This window comes from Epinephelus lanceolatus, chromosome 7, assembly GCF_041903045.1.
Source record: "Epinephelus lanceolatus isolate andai-2023 chromosome 7, ASM4190304v1, whole genome shotgun sequence".
NCBI lineage: Eukaryota > Metazoa > Chordata > Actinopteri > Perciformes > Serranidae > Epinephelus > Epinephelus lanceolatus.
In genome coordinates this window covers 16847024-16859958 of record NC_135740.1, presented here as the reverse complement: position 1 = coordinate 16859958, position 12935 = coordinate 16847024, and the positions used below count along the sequence as shown (strand labels likewise).

At 45.0% G+C, this 12935-nt stretch overlaps 1 protein-coding gene across 2 annotated transcripts in view; it reads right to left on the bottom strand.

Annotated features, from left to right (window-relative positions):
- The window catches only part of LOC117260976 (transcription factor COE1), a 55714-nt gene extending 44226 nt beyond the window's left edge, over positions 1-11488 (bottom strand). For both annotated transcript variants that reach the window (XM_033633135.2, XM_033633136.2), the window contains exons 1-6: positions 10751-11488; positions 9760-9916; positions 8665-8728; positions 7834-7889; positions 6522-6595; positions 4948-5016 (exon numbers count right to left, since the gene is read on the bottom strand). In XM_033633135.2, the coding sequence (XP_033489026.1) occupies positions 4948-5016; positions 6522-6595; positions 7834-7889; positions 8665-8728; positions 9760-9916; positions 10751-10884 (554 nt within the window). In that variant the 5' untranslated portion in view covers positions 10885-11488. The remainder of the gene's footprint in view (positions 1-4947; positions 5017-6521; positions 6596-7833; positions 7890-8664; positions 8729-9759; positions 9917-10750) is intronic.
- Between the last annotated feature and the right edge of the window lie 1447 nt (positions 11489-12935).

Genomic DNA, 12935 nt, shown 5'->3' with positions numbered 1-12935 from the left:
CCTCCAACCCTTGGGGGGGGGGAACCACCGCAGGGAAAAAAAGAACACAACCAAACAGATGCAGAGAGCTGCAGGTCAATGTGTGTGTATGTATGTGTGTTATATTTTTTGCCCGCCTGTGGATTCTTATAAGTGCGCATGCGTGCGTCTGCATATGAATTTGTGTACTATGAGTTTATCTGAGGGTGAGAGCTGCGTCTGTGTCTATGTGTGTGTGTGGCAGATTTGTGAGGCGGCCAACACCTGAGGGAGGGGAGTTCTGCCTGCATATCGATGAGCCAGCAACTCTGCCTCTTTGCCCCTGAGCCCTGCACAAACACCACAACCAGCTCAGGGCCAGTCCTTTTCAAAGCCTCCTGTAACATCTAATGCAGCTGCACACCCCCCCCCCCCCCCCCCCCCCCCCCCAAGACTGCACAAAAGAAAAAGCACATCATCGAGAAAAAAAAAACAAAAATCTCCTAAAGAGAGAAGGGCCGTGTTGAAAAGATTTCTCCTCCCCCAAGGAGAAATCACCAAAAGAGAGATACTGTCAGCCTCGGGGTCTCATGACTCTGTTTCTAGCTTCTCTTTGTCTTGGAGGAAAATGTAGAGCTACTGATAGGTGGTCAGAGACACAATAGAAAACCAGCTGTGAGAAACAAGTGGCGTACAGGGGAGAAAAGAGTGACAATAATGCAGATGATAAAACAGACCCAGGACGTGGGAAAGAAAAAAGAATTAATGAAGACCTCAACATTCAGGCGTCAGACACATCAGCAGATACAGTCAGAAGAATGTAGGATAGCTGCACTGTAAGTGTGTTTTCGCCTTCTCACTAACACAGTCATGGATATGAAAGTGAAACTAAGCTGAGGGGACGGAAGGCGCTGCCAGTAAACCACATTAGCATCAAATGCAAATGAGAAGAGGGCTAATGGCTGGACAGGTGCAGACTGGGCCTCTAAATGACATATACACACACACACACACACACACACACACACACACACATATTCGCAGACACATTCGCAGGCGCGCGCACACACACACACACACACACACACAAATGAGATGGATGAATTAAACATGGGTGGGCTCGGCTTGGGGGGCTGGCAGGGCTGACATAAAGTCAATGACATACATTATTCACTAGCGCACGTTAGCCCAGCCAAGGCAACACATGACCTCTCACCCCAGGAAGTGCATCCAAACATAACAACCAAAACAATGAGGGGGTTCCCCACTACAGAGCAAGACAAAGAGGGGGAGAGTGACAAACAAGCTTTGCAGCAAAAATGCATTAGCTTGGAAAATGCAGTCCTCAAGACATTGCAAAGTTTACTTGTTCCTTCCAGATGTGTCAAGCGATGTGGTGTAAAACCAAAGCAGGTGTGGACCTACGGCACGGCGGAGATGAACCAAAACCTGGTCCACAAGTGCTAACTACCCACCGTGAAGCTGAGAATCAGTCTGTTCCACTGGCCCACAGAACAGGAAACTGTCGGCCATGATGACATCATCCTCCCCGGGAGGAGCACTTCCTGCCCGACATTCTTCACTCAAGACACACACACACACACACACACACTCGCCAGGAAATGGCCTCTATCAACACACACACACACTCCTGGGGAAACAACCAACATTGATGCGGATACACAAGCACAGACACGCATGCAAGGAAATGGGCCACATCAACGGCGGGTTGCAGGAGTGTGTGCAAACACAAACACACACAAGCACACACTCAAAAACAGCTATAAACCTGAAACAACATCATCGGCGCATGTAAACTTGACACCCCTCCACCCTTCACTGGAAAGGGGGATCATGGGAAATGCAAGGCTATCCAGTGGATCCTTATCTCTGGTCACAGAGAGTTTCTCCCCCCCTCCAGAGAGGCTCTCCCTGCCTGGGAGACACCCTGCAGCAGGCCTGGGGGAGCTGGCTGTGCAGGAAAGGGCCACGGGACACAGGTGGTAGGAGGCAACAGAGGACACATGGGGCCGGAGGGACAGTAATACCCCCAAAGCGAGTCAGGTTGAGAGATTAGTCCACAATTATATGGATGTGCAGCAAGTAAATTAACAAATACATTTCTGTGGGGAGACACTTTTGAGAAAATCTATGCAGAGAAATGGCAAAGGTGTACACGGGTGAGAGGGAAATGTGTTTTTGATTTGAGGCCCATCCAGGCACATGATAGACTGACTAGCAGTGGCTGCATATGATTAACCCCACGCTAACCAGGAGTGATAGAGAGAGGTGGAAGTGGAGGTGGGGGGTTAAGGGCTCCCCTCATATTATCCTGCCTCTGTTAGAGCCTAAAGTGGACCACACATGTTTCCCCGGGGAAGATATAGAGAGGCGCACACGGGCTTCTCCCCTTTCAGCTGCTTCCCCTGCCCAGTGTCAAGCATAGAGACATGACATGTCATGCCAAGGTCTCTCTGAATTTCCAAGAACTCTCCACCTCAGAGGTTAAATGCATAAAATATGGCATGAGTTGTCCTCATCTGCAAGACTGACTGATTCAGATCAGACGGACTATGAAAATCTGAGACAGTCAGAGACGACAACGCTACTTATGAAACTGGATGTCGCTGCAACCATAATAGCCCTAAACCAAAACAGCATGAAAACAGGACAGATTGTGGGGGATGTTTCTTTCAACTTCAGTTAAAATCTAAGAATGTTAAAGTGCTTTTTGCTATCATAGCCTAAACAAATATGCTTCATAATTAAAATCTGCATCGTATTGCTCCTTGTAGACGCTTTAAAGCCCAAACAAATTCTCTTTTCAACAGGAGGTGAGATAAAGAGATGGGTAAGAGAGATTCTCCCGGTGAGCGAGTACAGTACCCAGAGCGCTGCCGATCCACACTGTACCAGATTTGTTCTCCTAACAATCAAATAAGTTTCTCATTAGCTGACTTTATTTTTCCTCATTCCTGCGGTTTTGCTGCAGTGGCCTGTTTCTCCCATCTTAACGAGAGAGAGCTAATTAGGTAATCAGACCCATTACTCTTCCAGAAGAGTTAGAGCTAGCCCAGCTAATTAGGGCTGTAAAATCTAATCATCTCTGCGAAACAGCAGAGGGCTAACGAGCCCTTATTTAACGAACTAAATAACTTCAAGGGTGGAGAGGGGCTGCTGATGGTATTTCTTTATGAATTTGAAGGAGGGGAACTCGTGGTAATTGAGTCAGTTTCACCCTCACAGTTGTTTGTTTGTTTATGAATCCCTGATTATTACAACTGCCAAGAATATATTGGTACTAAATGAGCAAATGTATAAACCCTCCTCTCCTTATTCCCCTTCAGTCCCCCCTTTAAAGCAAGCCAACCCCCCCAATCGCTCTCCTCTCACCTGACCTATTTTCCTGTCCAGAAAGAGTGCTCGCTGGAGAGGAAAACAGAGATATTGCTGTTGTTTTCCCTCCCCCTGTTCTAATTTGTTGTTCGTTAATGCTGCCCTCACACCTGAGCCATTGGGCGCCGGGGGAATACCGCCAGCGAGCGACCACAACACATGCTCAGTGTGGGAAAGCTGTTCACAGCAGATATCAGCCTGTTTCACCAAGGTGGCTCTGCTCAAACTATTACTGCGGCAAACTGGAGGGAAAAGTTGAACCGTAAGCGAGCCAGGACGGCGGCCTGCAGAAACAGAGCGACAGAGTGCACAGATGAGAAATTCAACAAGTATGCACACATGAAAACAAAAATCCGAAATGTGGCACAGAGTGATGGGCAGGCGTGTTGTCTGAGGCCACGTGGTGGGGTGCAGCTGTCTCAGGGAGCGCTGAGGTGAGGCCTTCCGCTTCACTGGAGCGGAACGAGGGTGGCGCACACACACACAAACTCGCACACATAAATACACACACACACACACACACACACACACACACACACACACACACAGGTAAAGAGTAGCTTTTGACAGAGCAGCAGCGAGCACAGGACAGCTGTGTTCATCAGATAGCACAGGTCACTGCCTCATTAACACTCACACAAACACACTCAAATGTGACAAATTCAAATCAGATATAAAACCTAAATAACCTACAATGCACTACATGATAATGCATTTGTTGGGACAGGTTAAACTCAGTCTGAAAAGGTGATACTTTACGAAAAGTGTACCTTTTTACTCTCATTCTGTCCTGCAGCAGCCTTAAATCTGCACGCTCCAACAATTGCTCAAGTATAAACAAATAATTTCCCTTACGCTGTGCGTCCACACGTGTGCCACACGCATGCACACAGCCCAGGCCGGACTGTAAATCTACAGGGCTTTTCTTTTTTTCCCCGACTGACTGTAAATCAGGCGAGCTGCTGCATCGGTCAGAGGTAGTTTATGACAGGCAGGAGAAAGGTGTGCACTCAAAGAAAAGTGTGTGTGAGCAGGAGTGTGTCTGCCAGTGTTAAAAGCGGCAGACAACCTTCAGTATACCACACTCAGGCCAGAGTGAGATTTATAAACAGAAACACACACGCCAGGCTGTAGCTGTAACCCTAACTGCTCATCAGCTAAGTCATCAGCCCAACCACACAAACACTGTTTGACCACACTTGAAGCAGAGCTCAGCTGCTCTGTGATTGCTCCTCCACTTCACACACATACCACTGGAATATTATTTACTGCTGTTTCACACATTTTGTGCACACAGTCGATTATACTTGCTGAAATTTTAAACAAGCTGCAGCCTGCTTTATTAGGCCTGCAGGTTATGTTTTCTCAGCCAAATCTCGTGTTGAAAAAAATCGCTTCTTACTTCACTGCAAATTTATCTGAAAATTTTGTCATGATTTTTATATCTACAGTATGTTTTTGCAACATTTGTTGCCTGTGTATTCTGCACACGGTTCCTGTTCACACTCATAGGCAGCCATACGCGTTGTGTTTGTGTTTGCGATGACAGCACAGCATCACGTCGGCCGAGGTCAAAGGGCAAAGTTTGCTTACCTGTCAATGATGACAGGGTCTGATGGGGTCTCGTTCCTGTTGCCACAACTCTTCTTATCACAGCATCGACTGCAGGGAGGTGAGAGAAGAGGGGTGGCAGAGACAAAGCAGAGTGAGTCACAGAGATGTGAACAACAGAGAAATAAAGATAAGGTACATCACAGAGAGGGAGAGGAAGTCAGATGAGCATGCAGGAAAGAGAAAGAGGAGTAAAAGGGCGTGAGACTTTGGCAGAGTTGAAGAAACAACATGAATTGGATTTCTGCCGGGCTTCCCAAGGTAAGACCGGGGCTCTTGCGCTACAGTAGGTGAGATCAGCGGGGCGATTTTAGGAGAAGTTTGGAGGAGGAGAGCAAAAGCACCTAGCTTGAATGGGGCTGGATACAAACTTGAATTAGCCTCCAGGGCTCAGGTTAGCTCCATTTCTGTCAGACATCACACAACCAGACATCTTATGTTCTCTATTTTTCCTCAGTGCTCGTCCCCTCCCTCTATCCCGCCTCTCTCTCCCTCTCTCTCGCTCTTTCTCTCTCTCAGAAGTGGGTCACAGAGTGGTCCCACTGGACCTGGGGAGTAGTGCATGCTGGGTAGAAGGGGGTTGCATACTGATGTGACGAGTCCTTTCTGAATCATTTGACTGCAGCAGAATGTAACAGTGTTGTTGTCTGCCGTCAGCCCCCCTGTTTCCCCCAAAAAGTATCATCCCGTCTAGCTTTTCTTCTCTGTCTGTGTGTACAGTATGCACGTCTGTATGTACCTGTGTCTGACTGCATGTGCGTGTCTACTGTATGTGTGTGTGTGGGAGGAGATGGAGAAAGACACAAAAGAGAGCGAGAGAAAGGGGGGAGACAGATTGACCCTCCCCCCTACTTTCTTGAGTCCCCCAGGACAGGAGGCTTGGAAAGCCAGATCAGATTTCTGATCTCGACCGTTTCCTGCAGCATATGAAAACAAGTGGTCTAAATTGCCTTGTGTGATAACCAGGAAGTGGCTACACTTTGCCACTGGCCATTTCTCCACATGTAACTCTACGTGTATTTCTAAATGGCTGGTTTGTGAGGGACAATCACATGCTGCGTGATGCTCTTATTGATTGTAAATGACGCCCTGTGAGATGTGTGCTTGCCTTAGTATATTTGACTGTGTGTGTGTGAATGTGTGAGTGTCTGTATTTTATGTGTAATCCGAGTCTGTCCCCCTCTGCACATAGCTCACTGTCAGGACACAGCAAACTGCATGTATTACACCGACTAAGGAGGATGGGTTTGAGTAATGAGCTTTTCCTTGTCCTAATTAGCTGAACATGAGAGGGATGCACACACACACATATACACAGACACATACACACACACATCCCTACCAACGGAAATAGGCCAGGGCCCATCTCCCCAACCCACTTTGAGGAAAATGATAAGATTTCTATTGTAATTTAGCAGTGCTCCTCGTGTCTTTGCCCCCTCTTTACACCAACACAGACACCTCCAATGTGAGAAAAACATTCATCTTGATCCAAACTATAAAGCATCGGCTGGACCAACAAATGACAGCTGTAGCTGGGGTGTGTTTTGTCTTACCTGCACATGATCTCGTGGGTCAACAGGACCCGACACATCTCTGGGTTTTTATCCTGGCCCTCATAGACAATCGCCTGAAGGATGGAGGAAAAAAAAGAAATCACAGAAAAATCACATAACCTTGATTTATATTTTTTTATGTGGCATTCTGAAAGAAATAAAAAACAGCGAGCCGTGATACAGGGGCAAATAAAAAACAGAAAAGTGTGTGTGTTTCATCTGGGAGCAGTGTTGTCTATCTGGCAAATGTGTGTAACGTTGGAATCCAGTCCTCCTGAACAGGAACGCTCTGTTCTGACAGAGACAGTAAGAGAGAAAGCATTTGTGTGTGTGTGTATGTGTGTGCCTGTGCGTGTGTGTACTCCTGTGTGTGCATATGTGTTTGTGCGTGCACGTATGTTTATACGCTGTGTACAGTGAGCAGTTGGACTGCCAGACTGGAGTATAGTGCACCATCTGGTCCATACAGCACAGCGTCCAAAAATCTAGTCTGGTTACCCCTCCAACCCCACTCAACATGCTCTCCAGGGCTGTGATCACCCTGCACACACACACACACACACACACACACACACACACACACACCGATAAACATGCCAACACACGCACACAAACACACACGCACTCACACAAACAACATCCCCTCCTACTCCTTTCATTCTAAGGCAAACTCTCTTCAAGCCTAATGGCACTAGAGGCAGAATTGGCAAAACAAAAGACCTGATATCAAAACAGCGTTGAAGAGGCTTATTTTCTTCGTATCTAAGTCGTCCTACCAGAGAATTCCCTCAGTGTGCGCCAGCCCACATGTGCTGCTCTGTATTTCTTTGTGTGATTGAATTGGCCATAACACACTCTGGGATAGTTTGTTCTGTTTCACATTGAGGAAATGAGGGTCAAGGTCCTCAAAGAGTGAGCTGGCATGCATCACTGTCTCTCTCAAACACTAACACACAACCGCTCCTGCACCTCACTGAGATATTCACACACTATATGCACACAATCACACAGTCACACACACACACACACACACACACACACCATCCCCACTTACTGGCTGCTGTGCAGAGGTAGAGTATGAGGACACATGTCCTCTACTTTTCTGGGCCTCTGTAAATGTATTCCACAGGTAAGACAGGTCGTTTATCAAGCCGGCTGTGCTGTGCTGAAGTTGAGGGTCTCAGACACAGGCATGCAGTGGGGGCGAGGGGGAGGGGGGGGTGGCAATTGGAGGTAGGGGCAACATTCAGACCAACACAACCACTAAACTGATGCACAGGTTAATTCTCTGAGCCTGATGCAAACCTCTTACCTGTTTAGTCATAGAGTCGATGAGACGAACATACAAGTCCTGCTCTGTCCTGATCCCTGCAGAGACACACAGAGAAGGAAAGTGAGAGACGGAGAAATTGTTCAAATGTAACCAGCAGGCTTCGTATCACATCTGAGGCGAAGCTTTCCCCATTCTGGGGAATATTTCAGATCGCAAGTTTTATTCATTGTGACTTCCCCTCTGAGGCACTTTATGGAAACTGAATGAGTCCAAACTGTTACTAATAACTTTCAATATTTGTTGCATGCTGTCAGTTTGCTTGGGACATAAAAAATTAATTTACTTTCTTTAATCCTGTTGATTTTATCTCTTAAAACATTTATTTACAACTGAATTGTGAAATGGGCACAGCAGGGAGAACCACACACATTTTTTTCTGAGTTATAATTAATATAATTTAATTATTCAGACTGAAGAAACAAACGTTAATAGGGAAGATGGGAAACATTTTATTAAGCTGCCTTGGGTTGTTTACTGCTGACCAGAGAAGATATATTTACTGCTGGAAGCAGCAAGCACATAATAACAATAATAATAATAATGATAATAATAATAAGAAGAATGATGTAAAAAATATAATTATTTAGTAATAATAAAAGTAATGTGTAAATAACAAGATTTAATGCATTTGACTTGCACTAATAAATAAAGCACTAATCCCTCACGGTGCATAAAAAATGAATACATAAAACAAAACACGATGTGACCTCCTAAAACATTTGTTTCCTGAGTTTCCTCGCGCTGGTTTGGCGTATCATTCACTCACTGCGTTTGTTATTGCTCCATAAAAATTATGGGAGCTAAACTCACCGTTACTGTAGAGCAGCTGAAGTCTATAATGGATCCCATTGTTGGTCTTTTCCCCCGTCGTTTCCTATGAAAATTAAACCAAACAGAGCCGGTCAGAGCAGGCAAACCATCTCCTCCTGGGACTTTTACTGCGCGTCCACAACTTGGTATTTTTAGAATATTAACATGTTACTTCTCTCTAACTGTGATCACATTTAAAGCACTTCGTTATGTCATCCACACAGACAAAAGAAAGCAAAAAAGGCTGTGTGTGTAACTTGTACAAGTTTTCTTTACGTTATTTAACAATGTATTTACAAATAGGCCTGTTTACAGCTTTATTTTCCTATACTGGAAACGGAAATTGTTTACAGTGTTACTCCAGGCTTTTAACAAATTTAATAAAAAGAATAATTTGACATATATTAATTATATATTCAACAATTAACATTGTGTATGTAATGCAATATTAAATTATGTAAATAATACCGACCAACAGCAGAAGACATTCGGATCTAATAAATAATAAACAAGTCGATACTAAATGTTGCTGAATAAAACAAGCATTTAAAGTAAAACACTCACTTTTAACGCCACTTGCAAACAGATCAATAAAACACCTGATCGATGTATTAAACGTTAATATCGACGTTTTTTTTAGAAAATTAAATTTCGCCTCTCCCAACACCTACAGGAATAAGGCAACACGCTGTGCTGTGCTGTCAGAAAAATATCATTCAATATTATTAGTGGTAAATTGGTGCAAAAGTGTTCATGCACTTGATTTACACCTTCGAGTAAATTGGTTTAAAATTGATTCCGATGGTTTTGCAATTATAAAGAAAAGCTAAAATAACCAGAAGTCTGTAAATCTTTCAGGAAACCACATCTAAAAATCACATGAGGGAAGCCTTCAGGAGCATGATCCCTGCTGTGTGCGTCTGGTCACTTTGTTAACACACGTCTGGTAATTTATCACTTTGACTTAACAGGCCGGTGCACTGTGTCGGGCATCAGTCGAATAAAATGTGCGCATTATAAGCACGTTTTAAGATTTTATTACAAACTGTCAGGTGCTGGAAATGTATACATATTTTGTGAATTGAGCCAACTCACCTTTTCCTTCTCTACAAAGTCAACGAAGGTGGTTCTCTCTATTTCCACCGGCTGACCCTGTCTGTCGTATAAAGCCAGGACGAAGTGGAAGAAGTTGGACTTGCGAAGGTTGGAGGGCGGCTGCTTCTCGAAGTGTGCCCGAGCAAGACCCACTCCGCTGCGGACACAAGCACAAACCAGCACCATCCACCACGAAGGCAATTAAAATAAATTCAGTCAATAAAAAATGCAACAGAAGAGAGATCTGCTTTAAAAATCCAGTCTACAGACGCTTATGTTTCAGTCACTGTCCACTCTAAAATCCCTGAGTACATATAATTGAATCAAAATCTCTCTCTAATGCGCACAAACACCCTTTCCGATTCAGCCTAATCAACGAAAATGAAACAAATAAGTTAAAATATTAAGCTGCAGGCCTAAAGGGTTAATTATACTCATTTATATTACAAGCAGAATTTGGACAGATTACTTGCTCTAATTATAACACGGCTGCTTTTTATTTTAAACTTGATCAACTTGATTCATAATAAATTATTTTATTTTATTAAAAACAGCTACTGAATTCAAGCTGGAAAATATATGCAAAAAGTAACCTACTCTGCTTTATCACAGCCAAAAAAGACAACCAACCGCCAAAGTGAGCAGAAAATCTTAAACACACTTTCACAGCACACTTTCCACACAGCAAAGTTAATCTAAGGCTACATTAAAACCCTGCAAGCCTGAAAGTGCTTGGAGCTAACTGTGCTTTCCATCCAGAAATATGCTAAAGCACTCTGAGCCATACAGTATTATATCATGTTGGACTTGGAGCTAAAAACTTATAAAGCCAGCAGGAACAGTGGTTATCCAACTATACGTCCTCTGGGAACGCGTGCTGCCCCAAGTGATACAGCCGCTCCGTCTCTTTAACACCGCAGATCATAACGTGCTCTCCCCCCGGTCTCCACGCCCCGGTGTCAGCGCAGCGCCAAGGCCGCCTCAGGCTCACCTCTGGGCGGCTGTGTTGGAGTCCAGCACTCCGGCGCCCTGCATCCATGTCCGAACCGCGTTCATCCCGGCCACCATGGGCTCTTCTTTCATACTACTCCCACTCCTCTGGATGCTCTCGTGGATGCCAAACATCAAAACGCACCTTCACACTGTCGCTATCTCTCTCTCACTCTCTCTCCTCTCTCTCTCTATCCTCCTCTCCTTGGCTCCCTCCTTTTTTCCCTCTGCCTCTCCTCCTCTTGCGTCTGTTTGATCGCGCTGTCAGAGGAGCAAAGTGGCGTGGTCTATTTCACTTGGCGTTTAGTTGCGCGCGTGTTTCTCAAAGTAAACAAAAAATGCGACATGTGGAAGGAAAAGGGGAGCTGTCAGCATCCAGGGTTAGCTGCACCTCATGTCAGCGACTCCACAAGAAAAAGAGGGGGAAGCAGCAGCTGTGAAGATGAACAACGTTGAGAGCGATGAAAGGGGAAGCGCAGGATGAGAAGCTGCACTGAGTTGGCGACAGTCCCCCGGATCAAGGTGCAGCTGACAAAAACACAAGCAAAATGTCACTTTTTTGCAACAAACAGTCCACAGTGAGAAAGCAAACCAAGGAGATGAAACAGCGTTTCACCCTCCTTCGCTCCGTCTCTTTATTTACAAAGTATTCTCCTCTGTTCAGATGAATGAAACGGAAGATTACGCGCAATTAAGAGGCAGTCCTGGGCAACGGCGGCTCCGCTCCTCGTCAGATCCTGCTCGGGTGATTTGCGCTCTATTCTTCCCTGAGGAATCACTTTGGACCATCTCTGGGATGCCAAACAGGAGAGAACTAGTAGGTGAGGGAGGCGTGGTCTACAAAGCGAGCAGGAACGCCCCCAAACACAGTTAATAACACGGACAATCAGCTGTCCACCAACCCGACCAGCACGCTGCCCGCCCGCCTGCCTGCTGTCCCCGCCTCGTCCCACGCAGCGTCCCGCCCCAGCCACTTAGCCAGAAGCTGTGCACGATGTGTGTGTACGTGTGTGTGCGCTGCGTTTAGAGTTGACAATTAACGTATTCACGACTATCAAACATCAACTCAGGGGAGGACATTAGTTTAATCCATGCTGTTTGCCCACTGAGACTAAAGGGCAGAGTGAGGCTGTAACATCCATCGTCTATTTGCTGCGTTGTCACTTGAGCTGCAGCTATGAAAATGTGCCCGCGTGTCTGCAAAACAAGACGAAACAGAATCCGATCAAATGTTTACACCAGCATCAGATAAAAGCAGATTTTTGTCTCATTATTATGCGATAAAACATCAACAGCACAATGAGAGGAAACAATCTGAGGACAGTTGCACCACTCACTTGTGTGCAGATTTAGTTGTGCTTACTTGTGTCAAATTAATTCAACATCAACGAATGAACGACAGTATTTGAATTTTCCACATTGCGCATGAGTGTTTCTCTGAGGAAAAAATACCAAAATCACTTTATGTGAACATTTAAAATGTAATTTAAATGTTGTATTTTCCTCACAAGAACTGAATCAACCATGTTGAGCAGTCCAAGCGCTCATTCAGAGTATCAACTCTGGCAGATTATGAGCTTAAGAAAGTTTCAGCTCACAAACAGCCTGGCAGCCGCTACCCACATTTTTCTGTTACAGCCCGATGGTTTGAAATTAGCTTTGATTAGATGCATTACATAAATCTTGCGGGACTAAGTGCTGAATCCAACATAAATATGAGGATTACAGCTAAACTGCGCTGTGTCCCGCTGTCCAAAAAATTGCAATCACTCAAAAAACAACCGCTCAAAAACAAAACTGTATGAAATAAAAATATTTGCATGCTTGCTCACAGAACCGTGAAACTGCACGGAGGGCTCACATGCATGAAGAACTGTGCAGCCATGTCCAGCTTGCAGAGGGTGAGGATGTTGCAGCTCTTTTCATGCGCCCCATCAGTTCTGGTTTCCCCTCATCATTAGAGAGTCATTTCTAAATTATCAAATTGAATTGTCTGGGGGCCATCTGTTCAATAAGTACTGTTTGGTTCATTATAATGAAATGGAAAGAATGAGAGAGTCGGTTTTTTTCTGTTTTATCGGAGGGGGCATCTTTGAAAATTAAGATTTTATCAGGAATTGTTGAATCAGTTTGACACGTTTAGGGTGTTACAGTTTAGTTAAACTGCACAATTAAGAGCCTAGGAA